The sequence below is a fragment of the Phyllostomus hastatus genome, unplaced genomic scaffold, assembly GCF_019186645.2.
Source record: "Phyllostomus hastatus isolate PE091 unplaced genomic scaffold, TTU_PhHast_1.1 phas_contig_283, whole genome shotgun sequence".
NCBI lineage: Eukaryota > Metazoa > Chordata > Mammalia > Chiroptera > Phyllostomidae > Phyllostomus > Phyllostomus hastatus.
This window is the reverse complement of record NW_025333833.1, coordinates 6081077-6102733: the sequence shown is the minus strand read 5'-3', so window position 1 is coordinate 6102733 and position 21657 is coordinate 6081077. Positions and strand designations below refer to the sequence as shown.

The 21657-nt window shown below is 48.2% G+C and overlaps 1 protein-coding gene across 9 annotated transcripts in view; it reads right to left on the bottom strand.

Moving 5' to 3' along the window:
* Positions 1-21657, bottom strand: part of RABGAP1L (RAB GTPase activating protein 1 like) — a 453918-nt gene that overhangs the window by 24546 nt on the left and 407715 nt on the right. For 7 of the 9 annotated variants that reach the window (XM_045838840.1, XM_045838841.1, XM_045838839.1 and 4 more), the window contains one exon: positions 5027-5119. In XM_045838840.1, coding sequence (XP_045694796.1) covers positions 5027-5119 — 93 coding nt within the window. Of the gene's footprint in view, positions 1-4524; positions 4835-5026; positions 5120-21657 lie in introns of those variants that run through there. The other 2 variants (XM_045838843.1, XM_045838848.1) reach the window with 1 other exon arrangement.

The following is a 21657-nucleotide window of genomic DNA, read 5'->3' as shown; positions in this document are numbered from 1 at the left end:
TTCTGAGCTAAGCTGCCCAAGAAGCCTTAAGAGGCCAAGGGCTTGCCCCTCCACCACCCCAGCTCCACCCACAGCAAGTTCACTGGTTATCCAAGCTCAACAGGACAGAGTGGGGTCTTCTGAAGTTTATCATTAAGCTTTCAGTCACCATAGAAACCACCCTCTTCACTACGACTATTCATGAAAAGCACATTATTTTATAACAAATATTTCCAAAAGCCAACCAAGTCTCTGTGATACAAAAAAAAAAGTAACTTTCTTTTCATTTGTAGAAAAACATCTGTCAAACATGGATTCACGTATCTTGACTTCTCTGAATGAGGAAGGACCCAACGTAGTAAGAAATGGGGAAACTTTTTTTCCAGGTAGGAAATTTAGCATAATTAAAGTCTCCACTAGTCAAGTTAAAAACAAAATGTGGTATTATTCTAAATTATTTCATTAGACATGTGGGGATGGCAAACAGTACAAGTAAGCTTTACTTCCAGTCTTTTGTTTGCACTGTTTCAACCACGTACAATGGAATAGCTCAGTTTTAAATACGTGCAGGAACAAGTGCCCTAGAAACATTAGTACGTGCAAGAAACGTGTAAACTTAGAGGAATCATTTTCTTTCCGTTTGAATTACACTTTGACTTAAAATTATTATGTCTAACTTCAAGAAGTTAAATACTCAAAATTTAATTACACTGAACAAGGATATTCCATGAGAAATTATGTATTTATAAGATCTGTGTCCCAAATCCTGCTTCTAGGATTTGCCCATCTAGAGTAAGTAGAGACATAACCTTGTTCGTGCTCTGGGAGAGTCACTGAGTTTAATTAATTAGCCGTGCTTTTTAAGGCTTAGCCCACACTGGTGCACGCGGCTCTTTAATTACACAAGAAAAGCACAGCATCTCTCGGAGGCAGGTGAAGGTGGTGATTCTCTAAAAAGCACTGTCAATTGACTAAATTATCAGAAAACCAACTTCCCCCAAAGGAAACAATTCGCCTCCTTAAAATAGAAAATATTTTATTTTCTGAAACTGGTAAATGCTTATTAGAGGCTTGGCAAGTAACTAATTTTTAAAATGTACTAAGACAGCCCTGGCTGGGGTGGCTCAGTGGATGGAGTGCCGGCCTGCGAACTGAAAGGGCAGTGGTTTGATTCCCCGTCAGGACACGTGCCTGGTCCCCAGCTGGGGGTGTGCAACTGATCGATGTATCTCTCACACACCAATGTTTCCCTCCCTGTCTTTCTCCCTTCCTTCCCCTCTCTCTAAAAATAAATAAATAGAATCTTTAAAAAAATAAAGTACAATGTGCTCAAACAGCGACACACACCCATGAACGTTTGTTTTCTGGGGACCTGCATGAAAATGAAAATCTACAGGATGTGTCTCTGCAGACACACCTTTCTCCCGCACGTCACTCCATCCAAAATCAACGAGCACACTTACAGACCGGCAACGCTCCTGCACACGTGTGGCCAGGCCAAACCTAAGGACAATGAAAGGGACTTGGGATACAGACGCTACATTCTTCCTCCACTACAGTCTCCTTTTCCGTCTTGAGCTCTGGCCACGAAGAGGAACAGAAGCAGTGCCCCAGAGGCTGTAAGCAGCCGTTACAGATAGAGCTCATGGAGTTTCAAACACAACGGACGCCAAGACCAGGTAGGCAGGCAGTGTGCACACGGGTGCATTACAACTATTTATAGATGTTTACGTCTCTGTGCGTGTACATATGCACATGGATATATTTATGAAAATGAACATACGTAACAGAAATATGGACTAGACCCTTTCACTTCATGTGGGTGCACTTTCATATATATACACGGATGCACATGAAAATGAATGTACACGACCCACTTGTGCTGCCCCTTCCCCTACAAATACGGGGACGCGGGGTCTCCAGTCACTAACTGGCTCCATTCCAACAGGACGGTCTCCGCTCCCACAAGCCTGGCTTCTGCACAGGGACCTCCAAGTGACTTGGAGTTCATGAAGAGAAGATGATGGGCCAGATGCCAATCCTCCTGGGACATTTTGCTTGCGCTCTTTTGAGATGGGATTCACACACATTCCAAAAAGCCAATAAAATCCACCTTCTCTAATGCGCTCCTCAGCAGGTCCTGCGGATTCACCAAGTTGTGTGCCTGTCACCACCATCTGATTCCAAAACATTTTTGCTGTGCACAGGGTTCTAAAATCTACACGTCAACCAGCCCCGTTTCGCTCCTTCTTTGTGGTTGAGATTTCAGTGTGAGACACAGGTGAGCACAGTGACATGACCCGAGAAAGCACACGTTCGTGTGTGCTGTGAAAGTGAACCCAGGGCACAGGCTTGGGTGGAACGGGAGACGACAGCACCGTGTGACTGCTGGGGGCCACCTCTGCCCTGTCCGGCCTCCAGCCCGCCTCTGGCCTCCCTGCAACAGGCCTGCCTGTCCACCGCCACACCCAACAGCTGCAGACCGAACACTACTATCTGGCAACATCTTACCGCATGACATTTCTGGGCCATTTTTTAAAACTGACATGACCCTCCAGGTGGCGAGCCAGAGGTAAGCGTGGCGCTCGCTGTAAGCGGCGTGGATGCTAACGGGGTGGGGGGGGTGGGGGGTGGGGGGGTGGGCAGTGTCAGTGAACTGGCGTTAGATTCGACTCACAGCCTCGAAACTCTTCCCGAGTTATTCTTCGACTTTACGTGACAGGTTCCCGGTCCGAGATCAATGAATTACAAAGTTCCCGGGACCTCAATCGGATCTTTGACAGGATTCAACTTAGAAGACACTAAACAGGATTCCCTAAGATGACCCTACTATGATTACGGTCATTATAATTAGCTTCTTAAACTAGAAATTACAGCTGTGGAACAAAAAATGTGTGGATGACTGAGAACTATGTTGTCAACTGTCACCTTGAAAACATCATTATAATTTGAGGGCCGTATCTTACCCACTATGTCTCTCTCAGCACAAATGCCTAGACATTACTAAAGGGTCTGGAGATACTGGGTAGGGACGGACTAACTGGGGGCCAGCAACACAAAGGGAACAGTTACAGATACAGAAGCAGCCTGGCGTGTACACAGCACTGCAGCTAAAAGGCAACACCTGTTTTCCAAACAAAACAAAAGGTTTAACTCTACTTGGACCCCTCAACAGACACTGCACACATCGGTAAGTCTTATGCATGGTGGGCGTTTTTTAAATAATATGCACTGTACTATCAACTTATACGTATCTGCTTTGACACCAAAGGGATTTAAGAAACAATAACCAGTTGAGCCTCAGTCCGCATTCACACATACGATTTTAGTCTGCGGTTTCCCTCCCTTCTATTTTGAAGCACTCTTCCCAGACTTTATTTATAACGATGGCGGCAATAAGAAAACTGGAATGACGCGAGTGGTAGGACGGCTTCATGTTGGATCTGAGAAATATCTCCTAATTATCGTCAAGCCTCTCTCAAGCAGTGCGCGGTGTGAGCTGCGCCGACACTGGTTTTACTGAGGGGGTGGGTGGCTCGCTTCACGCCTGCTCCGCGAGCCCCTCCTGGGTTCCAGCTCTGCACCGCGGAGTCTGTGGGCCCTCAGCGGCAGGTCTGCAGCCAGGCCTGCCTGCGCACGAGGGGAAAACAGGCTGATGTTAGGTTACTGGGCAGCAACACCTGGAAGAGCCGTGAGGAAGATCAGCCACAGACTGGCGCACATAAGGTGGTACTGCCCAGTAATACTTGGGTAAGTTGAGGCAGCAGGCCTGATTAGGCTAAAACAACCATGCACGGCATACCAACCATGTGCTGGGTGCTTCACATACAACCATCCCTCAACTTCCCAACAGTCCTTCAAGGGAATGTGTATACTACATGTTTTGAGGACAAGAAAGAGGCTTAATAGTCAGTTCAAGACGATGAACAACTTGGATTCCAAACCCTGGCTTTTTTTTTTTTTTGGAAAGGCAGGATTCCAGCTCGGGTCTGACTCCAAGATCGATACACTCCTCCCCCGCGCCCCTCTCTGGACCCCCACGCCACTCAGTTCAGCGACAGAGACAAGACGCACCGTGCGCCCGCGGCTGCCCGGGCCCAGCCCTCTGCCGCACACAGGCGGTTCTAGCGCCAGAGCGGAGTGGTGCCACCGGGGGCGACTCAGTCCAGGATGCCACCCCAGTGTTTTTGTTTGTTGGCAGGGCATTGTGCCATGGCTCACTATGCAAGTACAATGTTCTCTTCTCCTAGTGCACTGATGTGGAGAGAAAGGGGACTGCAGAACTGTAGGAACCAGAAGAATTAAAATATGTTAAAGAGAAACGATAATATTTCAGTGTGAAAAAAATAAGTTCAAATTCAGTCATTGCCTCATTACCACCGAAGAGATCTATCTTTGTGAATAGCCCAATTGAAACAAATACTGTTAGTCACTGAACCGAGATGTTAAGATGAAATCATTTTGACTTGGCAACTGGATACTGTAGTGAAATGTCACTGTCACTCAGAAGCTCGTTTGCGGAAATAAAAGTTGCGACAAACACCGTTACTGTGCTCAGTATAACCTCTGTGGTTTTTATTTGTCCTTCCAGTGAGTCTGTGCTTTTGACATTTGCTACAGACACAGGTGCGTCTGAAACATTCTCGCGCCAGTCCCGGAACGGGTCACCTTCTAAGAGTCTTTGTGGCTGTGACCGTGCACAGCTGAAACAGCACTTGGCCATTTTTCTTTTTCCTCATGTCTGAAAGTAGTCGAGAGCCACTTTCTCTCTTTCTCTTTCCCTCTCTTTCTCTCAGCTTCTTAGGAAGATCCCCAGTATAAATGCAACAGGTGGCGTTACCTACAAATATACAAACTGAAAGAAAAGAAATATTACGGTGGGCCACTCGGGCGTCTTCTGAAATGGACACGCACCTGGTCATTGATCCGACACAAGGGTCAGACCGGTCTCGTCGGTCGGGAAGGGACAGAGGGGCTCGAGGTCGCCACAAGCGCCGCCTTGGGGCCGGGGGGGCGCCGTGCCCTGGCAGGTGCCGTGACTCCGTACCTTGTATCTGTCCATGGGGTCCTCCTGCTGCAGCTGGCTCTCGCGCATCGCCTGGTACTCCTTCTCATACTTCTTCAGCTTCTTGGTCGGCACCTGCGGGGTCACAGGGGAAGCAGTCAGACCGGGAGGCGGTTTCGGAGAACGTTTTCTGAGGTGTTTCCTCACCAGGTCTCTGGCATTCTGATGGGGCTCGCCCACCTCGAAGCCAGGGGGAGGCCATCTAGGTCCCAGGGGAGGGGCCGACCGCACACTCTCTCTCTGCAAGTCCACGTGCGGACGTGCGGGCGGCAGGCGGCCCGGCAGCCGAGGCCCCGCCTGCTCCACCCCCCGTGGCTGCGCAGAGCTGCCGAAGGGCCCGCGAACGCACGTGTCGGCCGCGTTCCCACAAACCGTGCGAAAACGGGCTGCAGTCAGTGTGTCTCTGTCCTGCGATGCTGCTGATGTGCCGCACCCCTGTCTTGTTAATGCATCTGCCGGCGCCGTTAATTTTGTGAGCTGCCTGCCCTTCAGTAAAATTTGCTCACAGCCTTTTTTGAAAAGAAGTTAATTTACCAGACAGAAAGAAGATCCTAAAGTTCATTGCCGAAAGCTCAAGGAAAAAAAAAAAAGGATCATTGTGCTGAAGGAGGCGACAGGAAGTCACCTGAACAGCTCATCTGCTTCTTGCTAGGATTCCGTCACCTTTAAAAGACAGCAGCAGTCTACTCTCTCCTGAGGAAAGACTAGACACTTACAGAACCTTGGGATTTTAAAAATAAACAAGCAAGCATCTGGTAGTGGAGGGACAGAGTGTGAACGCCGACTGTGCCCGCCGAGGGCCAGGAAGCCCATTTCCAGTCCAGAGTGGCGTCCGGAATACTGAATGAGGTAGCTAAAGTATCTAAAATAACACGAGGCTCGTGGAAATTCTTAAATTGTTTTTTAATGTTATCCCCTCAAAATTAAAATATTGTAATTATGTTCCCTTAACCGGTTCTATTATGTTCCATAGAACAAATTAAATCTACCGTTCAGCTTTCCTTAGATAATCAAATGATATCATCCCTTTAGAAATCAAAATCTTAATGTTTGGGTCCTACAAGAAATGACTGCAAGCGAAGAGAAACAGCTTATCTAATTTTTAGAGGAGTCCAGACGTGCTGTTCGGCCGAGTTCTCGGGGGCCCGGGAGGCAAGGGTGAGGGCTGGTGTCCCCGCGCGTTTGTCGCGGTGTCTGCTGGGGGGGCCCCGCCGACGCTCTCAGCAGACTGCTCCTCGTCAAGTTCGAAATAAGGAGTTTAGAAAACGTGAGCGTGCACACGCGCACGCGCGTGTGTGTGTGACCGCGAGAGAGAATGGACAGCACCCGGAACAGATGTGAAGTTGTCATGCAGCTTTCCGGGTTGAGGAAGGTTTCATTCTCTGGAATCTGGCCAGAGAAATTTGTTAAAAACCAAAAAAGCAAAAAACCGAAGCAGAGCCAACCGTCCAGGGTCACTGCTCTGCCCCTCCCACCCAGGAGCACTGCCAAGGGCAGAACGATCTGCTTCTCACCACCCCCGGGAAGCTTCCCAGACCCGGGCCGAACCGGGCGGACAGGTAAGGCATCCCACGCCACCAGGACAGTCTTCACCCGGCCGGTGGGGGCTGTCTCCCAGTCCAGCAAGAAGTCGGACGAGCCCCAGGGTGTGGCTGAACTGCAGAGCCTCTGTCCACGGCTGTCGTGAGAACGCTAACCCGCTGCTGTATCGTCTCCAGGGAACTGCACCCACACACTGTGACCGACCACACGCACGGCAGCAAAAAGGCGGCACCTGCCAACCGTGGGGCCCCAAGGTCATCAGACGAACAAGGACATTCTACATGATCATGGGATAAGATGTCACTTCTCTGACCTTGAGAAGGGCCTCAATTCCTTCTAGATTTCTTTTCTCTGTATGTATCAATCATACGCTTGCGGGGGTGGGGGGGACTCAATTTGAAGCGGCAATCACTAGCACGGAGGGACAGAGGGAGGAAGTCTGCGAGTTCTGAGCGGGGACAGGTGTTTCATGGGTAACCCCAGGGACGGGGACCAGGGGAGGAGGGCCTACCCCAGTTGCGGTTTGCCCACAGATCATGAGCATTTCACTATTTCCGAAACCGCACATCGGGACCAGGGGTACCAGGCTGCACACCGGGCCTGGGGGGGAGGATCTTCTACTTGCTTCTACATGGATCCGCTCACCAGTGACTCAGTTCATATGGCAAGCTTGCTTCTGGAGAATTTCTTCTCAAGGCACATATTTTAATATTCAAACATGTACTGAGATGTTTTTAAAAGCAAAAGAGTGTCCTTTTAAAAGTCAACCTTGCTACTTATGTTAAGAGGTTCATTTCCAAGTGAAATTCCTTAAAAACACACTGAACACCGTCAATAAGCTAATCCTTCCCCATCTGGCCGAGGTTCTAGGATGTCTGGCTTCAGCTTGCTCAGGGAAACAGAACGAGTTCCCAGAACAATATGTTGCTAGGAAACCTTCCAAGCTTGTTTATCTTGCGCTGTGGGGTGATACTGAGCGTCCACCTGTGATTGGCACGGAGCGAAAGCAGGCAGGAAAAGAGCAGAGGAGGAAGAAACAGGGGGGCTGACAGGAAACTCCTATTATTTATGACACACAGGAAATAGATGGTTACAGTTCCTGAAACCGTATTCCATGACAAAATTGATTTTATCGTAGGGACTGCGGTTTTAATTAAAGGAACACAAAGACATCAAGAATTATGACAATGGAAACAACCTATTACCTCAAGAGCAATATAGGGATTGCTCTCCTTAAGTTAAATACACTTAATGTAAGTGTGCACCTGAAGGGTATGCCAAGTCAGAAACACCAATTCTTCTGAGTGTTTAGCTAATTTGGGGTCCTGTTCCACCACACACCTATCACCTATCCTCTGTCTGTCCAATGCCTCCTATTTGGCTAAATTCAGCCCATCGTTTTTCGACATGCAAATCTGACATTATTCCCCTTCCTGACTTTTTCACTGCTTCCCACTGCAGGCAGGATGAAGAGAGGAAGGCTGGCCGGGCTCTGTGGGGCGGGGTCTCGGTCTGCGCCCCCCCGCCCCCCCCCTTGCCCGTCCCAGCTCCTGCGCTCTGGGAAGGGCAGAAAACTGGTTCTTTTTCTACCTCACCTCTTCAAAACATCTATATTAACGCCAATTTTATTGAAGTACACACCCACGATTTATTTTAAAATGAATATTATATATTAGAGGTCAAGAGAGACAACCAGTCTCTACTCCGGCCAGAGTGGTCTTCTCCTGGGTTCGCTGACGCCTCAGGCTCTGCCGTGTCTCACAGTTCTGAGCTCGCTTTGATTCTGCTGAGATGCATCCAGCACGTTCACCTGAAGATTCCAATTCGGAACGTCTGAGGCGTGATCCTCTATTTTTATAAAGCTTCTCGGCCATTCTGATGGGGTGTCCATTTGAAAGCCCCTGGGTTAACATATCAGGCGCTGGACAGGGAGGAGTAGAAGAGGCCAAGGAGGCTTTTATGAATTCGCCTGAGAACATAACTACCAGTTCCTAGGGGAATATCCATTCTGAGTTTCAAACAACCAATTTATAAATAAAGTTTAGGAGAGAATCAGTTTATAAGAGCTGGAAGGACTATTTTTGATGCTCTGAAACACTTCAGGGACCTACTATATAAACCGTTTGTACGTAAGGACGAACTCGAGCTGTACATGAGCAGAACACCACATGCAGGCGGCAGAGTTGCTCGCAAACCAGCTGTACGGTGTGGTCTGGGGGTTACACAGGTTTGCGTTCGAGAGCCCGCTCCGTCCCAGACTGGCGATGTAGTTTTACAAGCCAATCATTTAAAGCTCTTACTCAAAGCTTTGGAGGTAACACAAATGACGATGACCGTGCCCACCCCCTTTCACTGGGCACGCGACGCACGCCGCAGCACGGAGATGTGCGCCTCGCTCACTGTGTTTGCCTTAGCCTCACGAAGCTGAGCTGGGGCTACCAGCCCACGCTGTGAGGTGAGCATGCTGGGAAAGGGTAAGTAACGTGCACTGGGACCACAGTAAGGACTAGCCCGACAGGCCCTTCTGACACCAAAGGCACACCCTTAGCTGCAACATGCCTGTCACCTACACTGCCTGCCACCTAGCACACCAGCTTCAACCCCAGGCCCCCGTGAGCCTCACCAGAAGCCTGCTGTGACCACCGAACTAATCCACAGCAAGATGATGGAGATGTTGCTATTTTAACTCCTGCCTGGGCGATAATGAACCCAAGATACCTGTCCTATTACCCAGCATAAAAGAAGAATTTTCAGAAAAACAGAAACACCTTCACCCTGAACTTCCTGGGCAAGCCAGAAAAAGGAGAAGGTCACCTAGACCCTGGGGCGGCTGAACCAGGAATTTAACTCTGGGAGAAGCCTGCTTAAAAGTCCATAAAGAACTGGGAGGGGGCAGAGGGGAATGATTTATTGCCCTCCTCTTCCGGCCTTCTGAAAACAAGTACGGAGGCATAAAGCACCCAGGGGATTTACAGCTCACAGCAAATTACCTCTCAGGTGGAACATGTTTTGAGAATGTCCTTCTTCTCTATTATGTCCTGTGCTTTCCCCTATTTCTCTCTGTCCCCACTGCTTCACGCACCGACGTGCGCGCGACTGCCGGTTCGCTCCCTCACCCACGTGCGACCGCTGCAGCTGGGCCCGGCCCTCCCTCCGCGGGCTCTGAATCTGCTTTGCTCAGACTCTCTGCACTTGAAGGACAGAGAAAGACATTCTTTCTCTTTTTCTTGTAAGCAAGACAAATTCTTCTCACTATATTGGATAGCCTAAATTTTAGGCTGAATTCTGGAAACCCTGTTATTTTTCCCTTTGTAAAAATTAAGAAATAATAATATCTTAGGTTGGCATGCTTCTGTTTCTTATATTTGTGGGGGGAGGTACTCAAAATCCACTGTAATATCTCAAGTAAAATTCCACCTCTGAATGAATCTTTGGTTAGAAATGTACCACTTAAAACTTTTATTATGGTGCTTGAAAAGTAAAATCACTACCAAGTGCTAAAACTTAAGATTGTAAGATAGTAAGTAACCCACCAAACCTGGTTACCTGCGGAGTGGTCTTGGTCTGAGCCCAGGGAGTAGATTGACCAGATGGAGTCCCCAAACCGGGCCACAGAAAGCTGATACAGCTGTGCATTCAGAGAGAGCTAATTAAGCTTATTTAAAACGGGACAACAAGGCGGGAGAAAGAACGACAGGGGAGCCGAGTAGGACACCGTTCTCGACGATCAGCAAGTGCTCCATTCATTACAGCGGAGCTGGCCCTGCCACCAGGGGGCGCTACGAAACCTCAGGTACCTAATACTTTAGGTCAGCTGCCCCTGACAATCAGATCAGAAGTAAACACGTACCTCACGCTCACGGTAGGCAGATGGCTACATTTATACTACACGAAATTTAATGCGAGATTAATATGCCGAGCAGCAGCTGTATAAAAGCACCGGAGTCTACAGAGAGATTCAACTTGACTGTTCCGAGTGCCTGCGGAGACCGCCCAGTGGGAGAGAGGGAAGCAGGCCCCTGGCGGTGCTCTCTGCCCTCGAAAACCGCACAGGAAACTGGCTGGAAGCCGTCGGCAGCAGTGTTAACGTGCATGGTGATCGCATCGCCACTTTCATACGTCAGCTTTTTTAACACGGGGAGAAAACATCCCTACTTTGCATTTTAAAAAAATCACCCATTTAACAAATATTTATTGGCTATCTACTACAGAGCAGGCACAGCCATCCAGGGACAAAAAGGCACAGGCTGTCCCGTGCGGTGGGTGGGGGGGGTCTTTACACAGATAACCCACGACTGAAACACACAAGCACAGAGTACGGGGAGGTCGAGGTGCAGGGAGAGAAAACGACACCCAGGGCTCTACTTTTTAAAAAATTATTGTTGTTCGAGTACAGTTGTCTGCTTTCCCCCCCGCCACTCCCCAGTCACCCCAGCCGTCCCCACCTTCCTCCCCTGATTCCACGACCCCTTGGTTTTGTCCATGTGGCCTTTATAGTTGTTCCTGGAAACCCTTCCCCTTTCCCCTTCATCATCCCCTCCCACCTCCCCCTGGCTACTGCCGGTTTGTTCCTAATTTCAGCGTCTCTGGTTATATTTTGCTTGCTTGTTTGTTCTGTTGATTATGTTCCACTTATAGATGAGATCATACAGTATTTGCTTTTCACTGCCTGGCTTATTTCACTTAGTCATAACACTTTCCAGCTCCATCCATGCTGTTGCAAAGGGTAGGAGCTCCTTCTTTCTTTCTGCTGCGTAGTATTCCATTGTGTAAATGTACCATAGTTTTCTAATCCATTCATTTACTGACGGGAACTTAGGTTGCTTCCAGCGCTTGGCTATTGCAAATTGTACTGCTATGAACACTGGGGCGCATAGGTTCTTTTGGATTGGTGTTTCAGGATTCTTAGGATATACTTCCAGCAGTGGAACTGCCAGGTCAGGGCTCCACCTCTAACTGCTGGGACCTGAAGAACGAGTCGAGCCAGCCTAGGACGAGCGGGGAACAATGGGCTCTGGAGGTGGCTGGGCCCAGCACAAGAGAGTGGAGGCCCCTGTTCAAAGTGGCGACTTCAAGATGGTGACAAAGCATCACACTACATGTGGGGACCTGCATGGCTGCACAGGCCACATGCCCAGGAAGCGGCTCTGGGAAGGAGGGGTACAGCGGGAGCCGAAGGCCAGTGGGGCCCAGCAGGGAGAGAAGCGGCTGCGGAGGCTGAAGGGGTGTGAGAGGCGCACGGGTGCCAGGCCGAGGTGCAGGGCTCCAGGGACCAAGCCCGCAGAGTGGCCTGCGGTGTCTCCTTCAGTTCCCTGCAGTTATCAAAGAGCTATTGTGTAAGCCTGGCTGTTGCCTAAGTACTCAACGCTGAGGGGAAGACAAAGAAGAGAGTCTTTCTTTTAAGAAGCTTACAAATAATTCTATAATTTAGGGTAGAACAGGATAAATTCCACAGCGGAGTATAAGCACCAATCTGTGGGAGACTAAAGGCATGAGGTTACTCACTCGAGGCGAGGTATGAAAATGCACAGAGAGAAGGACTGAAATTGGCACTCTGCCTGCAGAGCCATGGTGCGGCCGTGCCACTGTGCGCATGGCAACACATCAGCACTTCCTGGGTGCCAGGGACGGAATGGCACACCTACACGGACTAGTTCATGTTCTCCTGGTGGCGATGATGCAGGTAGTGCCACTACCAACCTCACTCTACGGAGGAGGAAACGGAACCCACAGGTTAAATAAGCTGTCTAAGGCCACACAGCTAGCACATTCCAGTCCGCACAGCCCAGGTCCACACTCTGCTCTGAACTGCTACACTGCACTGCCATTCACTAACACTGCTTTAGTTTGCTTTGTTAGTTTGCTTAAAAAAAACCTATGTGCTTCCCTCATGCCCTTTTTATTTTTTCTCCCTGGTCTTCTGTTGTCAGTTTAACCTTTTTATCTGCTCTGTCGGCTATATATACTGACTCGAGTTGGCTAAGAGATATACAAGAAAAATGACTTTCCTGAAAGATTTGTCTGCCTTCATCATCAAGAGCCAGGGTTGGCACACACAGCAACGGGAAATACACTCAGGTACAAAATTCTGAGAGAAGATGACACATGCAACGCTACTTTCCGCCGGAGCTGACGACAGCCCTGGTGTGCCCCCTGGAGCCAATGTGGTTATGGACGATTCCTACTGACTCACTGAGAACTGTGAACACTGAGCTAGTGGAACTCCGGGAACACGCACACGGCTCTCAGGGTCCCCGTGACCCGACTGGTTCTGTTCCTTCCAGGACTGGGAAGCACATGTATGCACTCGATTCGACAAATATCAACTGTGCACAAGGCACTACGCCAGATGCTATGCGGGACCCGAAGACATCCATGACACAACCCTTTTATCAATAAACGATATATAAGCCTCATGCTGTGATTGGGTGAGAGGAAAATCTTTTCCCAAAACACCAGGAAATTTAGGGCGGACTTTAAGGGGGAACATGCATGTAATCAATGTCTTTTCCTAGAGGGAGCTTTTGATACTGACCATCCACGAGTGTCAGGATCTTTTTTTCAGCAGGTACCAGTAGCCGGCCGAGGACTGCAGACTTAAGGCCGCAGGTCCCTCCCCACCACCTTGCCACTGGGTGGGCAGCATGGCTCGCTGAGTGGCAGTCACCAGGCCCACAGCGCTCTGCTGCAGGGGCCGTGCTGCAGGCGTCGGGCTGCCTGCCGTGCCAGAATCTAACTGCAATCCATGCAAGGCTAGGAGGCCTATCAGTATTTCTAGCCAATTTAATTTAAGATGATGACAACCTTTATGCTAATCAGAAAACTCTCTCATATAGATTTAAGTATAAGTGGGGCAAATCATGGCAGTTAACTCCTCATTAGGGTCCTTCCAATGCCAACCAAACTACCCCTAGACTGCGCATTTCCGTATCAGGGTCCTGCAAATATCGTTCAAGCCCAGGGTGCAGGCTAAAAGTGACACACATTACACCAAGCTGCGTAGGGCGGAGTACTTAACGTGAACTGCAGAGAGTGTAACAGGAGCGTGGGGCTGTGAGAGGTGCAGAGAGGGACAAGATATGGAGGGGACCGCTCGTAGTGCCCATTTCTTTCCTCATTCCATAAGGGGAGCAGTGAAAGCTCTGTGAGCAACGGCATGGAGCTAAAAGACCACGGCACGGCCGCTTGAGCTCCACGCTAACCGTGTGAGCCGCTCTGCTTGTCTGGGTGAGGAGCTAGACGCCCTGGCGGAAGGCACCTGCAGAGCCGGCTGGGAAGAGCACGCTGGCGCCAGATGGTAGGAGGTCTGAGTCCCCGCCAACTGAAAGTGTGAACCAGCTCTGGCAGTCGCCAGTGCAGCGACCGTATTCTCTGATACGACAACCAGACACATCGTCTTTACAGATGTTTGCACCCATATGCAAACATCTGAGGGGCAATGGGGAACAGAAAAGAACCTAAAATACTAAAACATTTTTACTGTTTCTGTAGCTTACAGGGCTTATAAGGTAGAATATCTGACATTAGAACTACCCTTAAAAATATAAAAAGTCTTGTCCCAGTATCGATAAAAAGTCACTGAGGTTTTAAACTAGAGTGACAAAAGGATCACAACTAGCGGTAAAAATGTTCTTCCGGAAACAATGCGCACGATAAACTACCCGGGAGGACAAAGAAGGGAGGAAGGAGGCAAGTAAAACCATGTTGAGAAAGGTACAAAAACAGCTCAGGAGAGAGGCCTTTGGGAAGAAGGGGACAGGAGAAACAGAAAGAAAGCACCATTAAAACCTGTAAGAGGTCTTCCAAGCAAGTCTTCCCTGGTGGTTTAGGTCAAGGGATCCCTCTCCTCCTTAAACTTCTTTGGTTTGCAGTCCAGCACTCAGTCCACTGAGCCACACCAGCCAGGGCCTTAAACTTCTTTAGAATTAGCTTATACCACTCATTTAATAATCATAGACGGCTTTGAAAAGATTTTCCTGGAGTATAAGTTTTTCTGACCTAAAAAGGATGAAAAAAATAAACCCCCAAACAAACGAACAAAAACAAACCCAGCCGGCCCAGCTTTACTCAAACTCGGTACCCACTGCTCTGATCTAACACAAAGCTGAACACTTAGCAGATGCGTGAAGCAGATCCGTTCAGCTAAGTTTATTCCTAATATCTCGTGGTTCGAGCATACTTTGTTAATTAGTTAACATACTGGAATTTCTTAAAAAAGCAGACAAAGGCTATGCACATACATTTCCCCTGAGTACGGGTATGTGAGGAGCTGCGTGATGACATAGAGCTGATAAGTGGAAAGACATCGAAATCCACTTAACACAGGGTATTTCTGTTACCTAGATGAGAAGATTGCAGTAGCCAATTAAAAATGGCAGTTTTCCCTGACATGTTTGACAGAGCCCATAATTACCTCTGCTCTGTGGGGCGAGCTCTGAAACAGCGCATGGGAAGGAGACTATCTGAGGCGCATTTTCATACTGAGCAATTGATGCTATTCCCTAAACTGAAATTCATTTCTTTAATCTTGGGGATGGGGCGGGAGACATGGAGGAGGAGGAGACATGTATTTGACGATCAATAAGAATAAGTCTAACAGAATTCTCATTTTGGAGAAAAGGTAATATCAAACTGGCTTTATAAAAATTGATGGAATTACTTTGATGCACAGAGTAGATCAAATGAGAGTATATCTGAAATCAGGGTTGGCCACACACAGATAAAAGAAAGGCCATAATTAGCTGTTCCGTGTGCCCGTTTAAGTCCATGTACTGTTGCTTACACATGAATGATTGCTCTCCAAAGCTTGGGGTGGAGGGGCATCTATGTTCCCATTTCCATGGAAACGGTGAGGGGGCAAGAAACATAAGGTTTGGGGAAATGTCTATTTCAACCCTCGCTTCTCTCCCGCCGACCGGCCCGCATTTCCATGGGAACAGGAACTGAAAGGCCTCCAGGAGCTGAAAGTGAAAGCTCCCTCCCAGATGGCAGCTGTCTGAATGTCAGCGGAGAGCTGCAAATGACAGGTTAGAGCAGCTGTTAAAATTTTTAAATGATGTTTTCCCTAATAAATTCCCCTCCGCAACAATTTACAAGGGGGAAGCTGACTACATCACTGGCACGAGGAAGACACTCGAAGGGACCCTCGGAGGCTCGGGCTTTGCTGTCTCTCCCCGTCCAGGCGTCGGGCGTCGTGCAGGACGAGTCGGTGCGGCAGGAGACGAGGCGCAGCGAAGAGCGCGCTGCCACGTCGCTCTGACGTCAGGCTCCCTCCGAGCGGCAGACGTGTACAAGGCACGGAGGGACTCGTTCAAGAGGGGTCTAATTTCAAAGCTCACTATATTTCATTACAAGAAACTATGGGAAGACTGTCCCTTACACCTGGCGCTGGGACACGGAGCCCAGTGACCTCGGTGAGGGACCTGGGCTTAAGCATGTGTGAAGAGTTCTACAAACACACACAATTGCTGCCCGAATCTCCTCGGTTCCCGGGTTCAAACAGAGAGGTACACCCGTACTTCCTTAGCAAAAAGCCTGATCGGAGAGGACAGGCCAGAACTTGCTAAAGGCTCCCCTTTTCCCTTCTACCTCCAGGGGCTTCGGAATCCATACGCAAGATGACTTATGGATGGAAAATGTGTTAAAAGCTTTTAGCTCAAGGGGAAATAGCCTCATCAATAACCTGAAATGAATACCATCCTTTTAAACCCATGTAAAGGTTTGAAAAAGGAAAAAAAGGAATTCTTTTGGTTTTACATGTCCATAAGTCCGTTTTACCTCTGAGGTAGTTTTCACTCTCTATGGAGAGGTCGTTATTCTAAACTGTTCACTGTAACTTGGCTTCTACTACACACACCTCAAGCAAATACAGACCCTGAGCCTTGCCTTAGACAACTCAGCAGACCGGAGTCAAGAGCACACTAGCGGTGGTGAGACAAGGAGGAGTATTAGAACAGACCTTCCGGGCTTCGTATCCTGACTGCTACCTCCAGGGTGATATTTCCAAGATAAGAAAACGAGAATAAACCACAAAGGAGCTCCAAGTCGGGATACTCGGTTTTCACTGTTGGCTCAGGTCTGACTCTGATTGTGTAATCTACGTGAGCACACACTGGGGCCTTATCACTTAGCACCAGGCACTGCCGGCCCAGCATTTCTGCGTGAGGCAGTCTCCAGCTGCCAGGTGTCTGTGTTTCTGGTGCAGTATCGCTATTGTTAAACTGAACTCGTAAGGAACCTGCAGGGCAGCCCCCCTTCCCCATGCCTCTTCCCCACACACACCCTGGTGTACAAGAGCGCGGCACTGGGGTTTTATCAATGCCACTGACGATGTAACATTTCATTTAGGCAATGAAATGCAGATTAACAGATGAAAAATAGATGTGACTTCTTAGGACCCAGGGTGAGTCTATGAATATGGGACCAAAGTAATGGATAAATTCTGGAACTTTCCAATTCTACAGAAACATTTTTTCTTTCTCTTTTCATAGGCAAATTTTTACTGACTAACAATTTCCCAAGATACAATTTCAAGGGATTATTTTTAAGTGCAAAAATGCAAGGACCAAACAAAAGTAAATCAAACTCCGTATTAAGTGGTTTATTCATCTCTTACGAACAAAGAAAATGAAAAAGGACACAGAAGCCACCTTGAAGGAGCTCCCAATAGCGAAAAGGGAATAATTTGAACATTAAAATAAATATCTGAACAAAAGAGAATATTCAATAAAACAGAAAATCATGAGTCCATACATATATATGAGATATATATCACATATATTAATATATAAAAAGGGGGACATCCCCCCAAAACAGAATTATCTTTTGGAGGGTGGGCCCCTGTACCATAAGCTTCCCCCACTAGGCGAGTATTCTAGGAACCCATCTGCATCAGTGCACCAGCTGGCGTTTTTGTGAGAGGCTGAGTTCAGCTTCAATAAACTATTTTTTTTTGAAGACCCTTTCAACGCATTTGCCCATTGGGTAATTTACGAGCACACCTGCCCACACCAAGCTGCGTGTTCAACAGCTTTTGACCAAACACGGCATGACCCCGGTGCCCCACCCTCCCTGTCCACTCGATCTCACCCAGAGCAACTTTTCTTTCTTTCCCTGAATGAAAAAAAGTCCTCAAAGGGACATGCTTTGCCCATACGGAAGAGGTGAAACAAAAACTGGCAGAGACAGTAAAAGACATCAAGACTCATGAGTTCAAAAACTGTTCTGAGCAGTGGGAAAAATGTCTCGATAGGTGTGTTGCATCGAATGGACAGTACTTTGAAGGTGACTGAAGTTTAAACATGTAAGAATAAATAAACAATTTTTTATAAATAAATTTTGGGTTTTGGGCCCCCCCATGTATACATGTATACATGTATACGCACATATATGTATATATACATGTACCTGCGTATATGTGTACACACACATGCATATGCATATATACATATACATATTGAAAGTCTGATAAGGAATGGGGTATTTTCAGAAATTCAAGGCACCTCCCCACAAACTTCCCATTGGTTATGAAGGGGACAAAGCAATGCCATGGAGCTCCTGGCAGGAACTGCCCTTAGTCAAACGGTCAGAGCGCGCACCTCCAGTGACGGACAGCCCATGGCCCGGCTCCCTCCGACACGGCGCACGCAGGGAGAAGCGCGCCATGCCGTCTCTAGGATGTCCCGGCCAGAGCGTGTGCCCTAGACCTCAGTATGAGGACCCTCAGACAAACCCACATTGAGAGACATTCTACTGATAACCAGCTTGTAATCTTCAAAAGTATCAACGTTATAAAGGTCAAAGAAAGACTGACAGACTGTTTCAAATCCAAGTACCTGGCTCAGAATTGGTCTTAAAATTTTCATTTTAAATAAATGAGTGGCTACTCTTTGAAATTTTACAGAAAAGGACTGACTTTCTGGAGTGGTTTGGACATGACCCTACACGGAGAGAAGAGAAGCAAGTGCCAGATGATTTCTCTGGGTCCCTTCTGATCTACCAGTTCCACCCCGTTGACCGTCTACCTGCTTATCTGTCACTCAGAGCACAAGGGACCGTGGAGCTCAGAACCTCACCGGACAGGCACATGACCACATTTCACCAAAGAACAGAACACGATCGGCCTCGGGAAAGCTGTTCATAACTTCGTGCTCACCGTAAGAGTACGAAGGGAAACTTGCACCGTGACACGGCAGAGTAAGAAGAGTAAGTCTTGAAAACCTGCACCAAGACACGGTGAGCGGCACGGGCCAGCACGCGTGGTCTTCCCACGGCATGGCTGCCGCTGGACAGCAGGCTCAACCAGGAAAGAAACAGAAACAGAACCTTTAAGTGTTTTTTTAAGTTAAATACAGTATTAATGACGCCTTCCGATATAAAACAGGCTTCATCTTTTTGCTTCCCGCAGCCTTGGAGACTGATGGCAAGTAGTAAGTGAACCTCTCTAGTGCGATCCCGTGTGCTTCCCAACAACTTCAGGGGCTACGGCTGGCGAATGAACCGGCTCTCCGCCCCTTCGGGCAAAGGGCAGAGCAGAGCAGAGCTCTCTCTGTCATACAGACACAACAACGCCCTGTCTTCCTCCTCCTGCCATCAGTTCACCAACTGGCTGAGACAGCTGCTTCTGGCTCAGCAGAGCTGAGTAAAGCACACGACAATAGCTGTCTTCCCTAATCTCTTTTTTAAAACACATGTAAGTCTTGCTGGGGCTGAAGCAAGCTCTGATTTGGCGCAAAGCACCAGCTTCTATTAAGCCTGAAAAGCGTCACAGAGAAAACTCCTGAAAGAGGATCGCTGAGAAAAGCATGATCTGCTAGAAGCCCTGAGAAAGGACCTCCCTCATTCAAAGAATTCCAAGTGAGACTGAGAACCAGGGTATTAGAATATAAGCCTCACCATGAGCACAAGTGATTTTGAATTTTATTCTTAAAATATAATGCAAAAGATGTCCCATCGGCCTTCTCTTTTAAAAGAAATGGGTAGAGTCCATCACGTAACAAAACACCGAGTTTCACCGCGCACACATGTTCCTTCATTCCCGCCCCCGAGTCCGGGGAGGCAGAAATGTGTTGTGAGCGCCCGGAGGGTAGACCAGACGACCTAAGGGCATCTGCATCGCTTAGCTGTCACTCTGTTCCAAAAGAGGGGACAGTGAAGGGATGATTTTTAAACGTTTCCGGTTAAAACCAAGATGAACAACAACAAAACCCCACTAAACTTGAGGGTTAAAACAAAACCCAAACTCTTCCCCACTTGCTAAGTTGGAACCTGATAAATTCTTTTACTTGGACTTTCATACTCACTTGAATTTCAAAACTGCACCCATCACTAGACTGTTAATTTTTGTAGGCAGTATATCAATATCACGATTATAACTTTTTAATTAATGGTTAAAGAGAGAGAAACATCGAGACTGGCTGCCTCCCACATGTGCCTGGACCTGGATGTTACCTGCGACATCTTGGTGGATGGGACGGAATGGCACGGGATGGCACTCCAACTGAGCACTGGCCAGGGTCATAATGGGGCTAAAATTTTAAAGTCCTTATCTGTTAAGATACATACTTAAGTGTTTACGAGTAAAATGATATATCTGAAATTTTTGTTTAATATTCCAGTAAAAGTAATTTAGAGAAATGAAACAAGAAAAGCAAGAAAGCAGTGGCCGTCAAAGCTGGGTGATGGTACTCGGGTATTCACAGGACTGTTCTCTGCTCTCTATGTGCTCCACAAGCTCTCGGGTAAACATAAAGAGGGTCTCTTAATGCCACTGTACCCTGAGGGTATTATGCTAAGTGAAATAAGCCAGACCAGACAGAAAAGGACAAAAACCACATGACTTCACCCATACGTGGAATATAAACAGGAACAAACCAAACAAAAACAAACTCATAGATACAGACAACAGACTGGGGGTCAGCAGAGGGGAAATGGTGGGGGCGGGGCAAAATGGCAGAGGGGGTCAAATATACCGTGATGGGTGGAAGCTGGATTTTTGGTGGTGAGCACGCTACGGCGGATAGATATCAAATTATAATGTCTGCACCTGAGTGTTATATGATGCTATTAACCAATGTTACCTCGATTAAGGGAAAAAAGGACCCTGTCTCCGAGTACACCCACACTCCACGGTAGTGAGGGTAATGGTGCTGGGGGTTAGAGCTTCAACATGTAAACTGGCCCATGGAGGGGACGGGGGTGGGGGCGAGACCCACGCAGACCAGCCCGTGACAGTGGGTAAGCCACAACGCTGGAGTCAGACCTGTTCTGAGTCTGCGTTCAGTCACTTAGCACCATGACCTGGATAAGCTGCTTTTCCTCTCGAGGCCGGGACTCCCGCACAGGGCTGCTGTGATGAAGAAATGAGACCATCTACAAAGGCGCTTGGGGACCAAGGCCTGGCTCACAGTGCGCGCCCAGGACAGGGCAGGTTCAGTGTGCTGGTGTGCCGCCAACAAGCTTTTAGAGCTTCACTTAGTTGGTGCTTAATAACCTTCGTGACTTTGGTTTTAAATATAATTCTTACCATTTCCATCCACTACCATGTTCCAGTCCTCTCCTGAGACAGAACTTGCTCCGGGAGAGCACGCGCCCTGCCGAGCACGATACCCAGCCGCCCTGCTGTGCAGGAGCCCGGCCCACGGTGGAGCCGAGGACGGAGCTTCTTTCACAGCCCCCTGCAGAGCCCTGCCTTCCAGACACCCCGTCCTCGGCACCTGACCCCAGGGTGAGGGCTTCCAGACGATTCTGGCCCCTAGTCCTCCAGTCACCTCCTCCAGTTCACACCTTCCCATAAAGGCCCCAGAGGTCGTGGGGCAGGGACAAAGCCCACTCTGCCCTGTCTGAATTCTGGACACACTGAACCTGTGAGCAGAATGGCCTTATTATTTTAAGATACAACGTTTTGGGGTGGTTTACAACAGATGTACTAGAACTATAGACTATAGACAGAACTATCAAGTCACAGAGATATACAGACTACAGGTAATATATAACAACATATTGCATGTATAACATATATTACAGATATCAAGAGCTGTTAGGATCACAGAAACACAGGGGACTGTAGATAG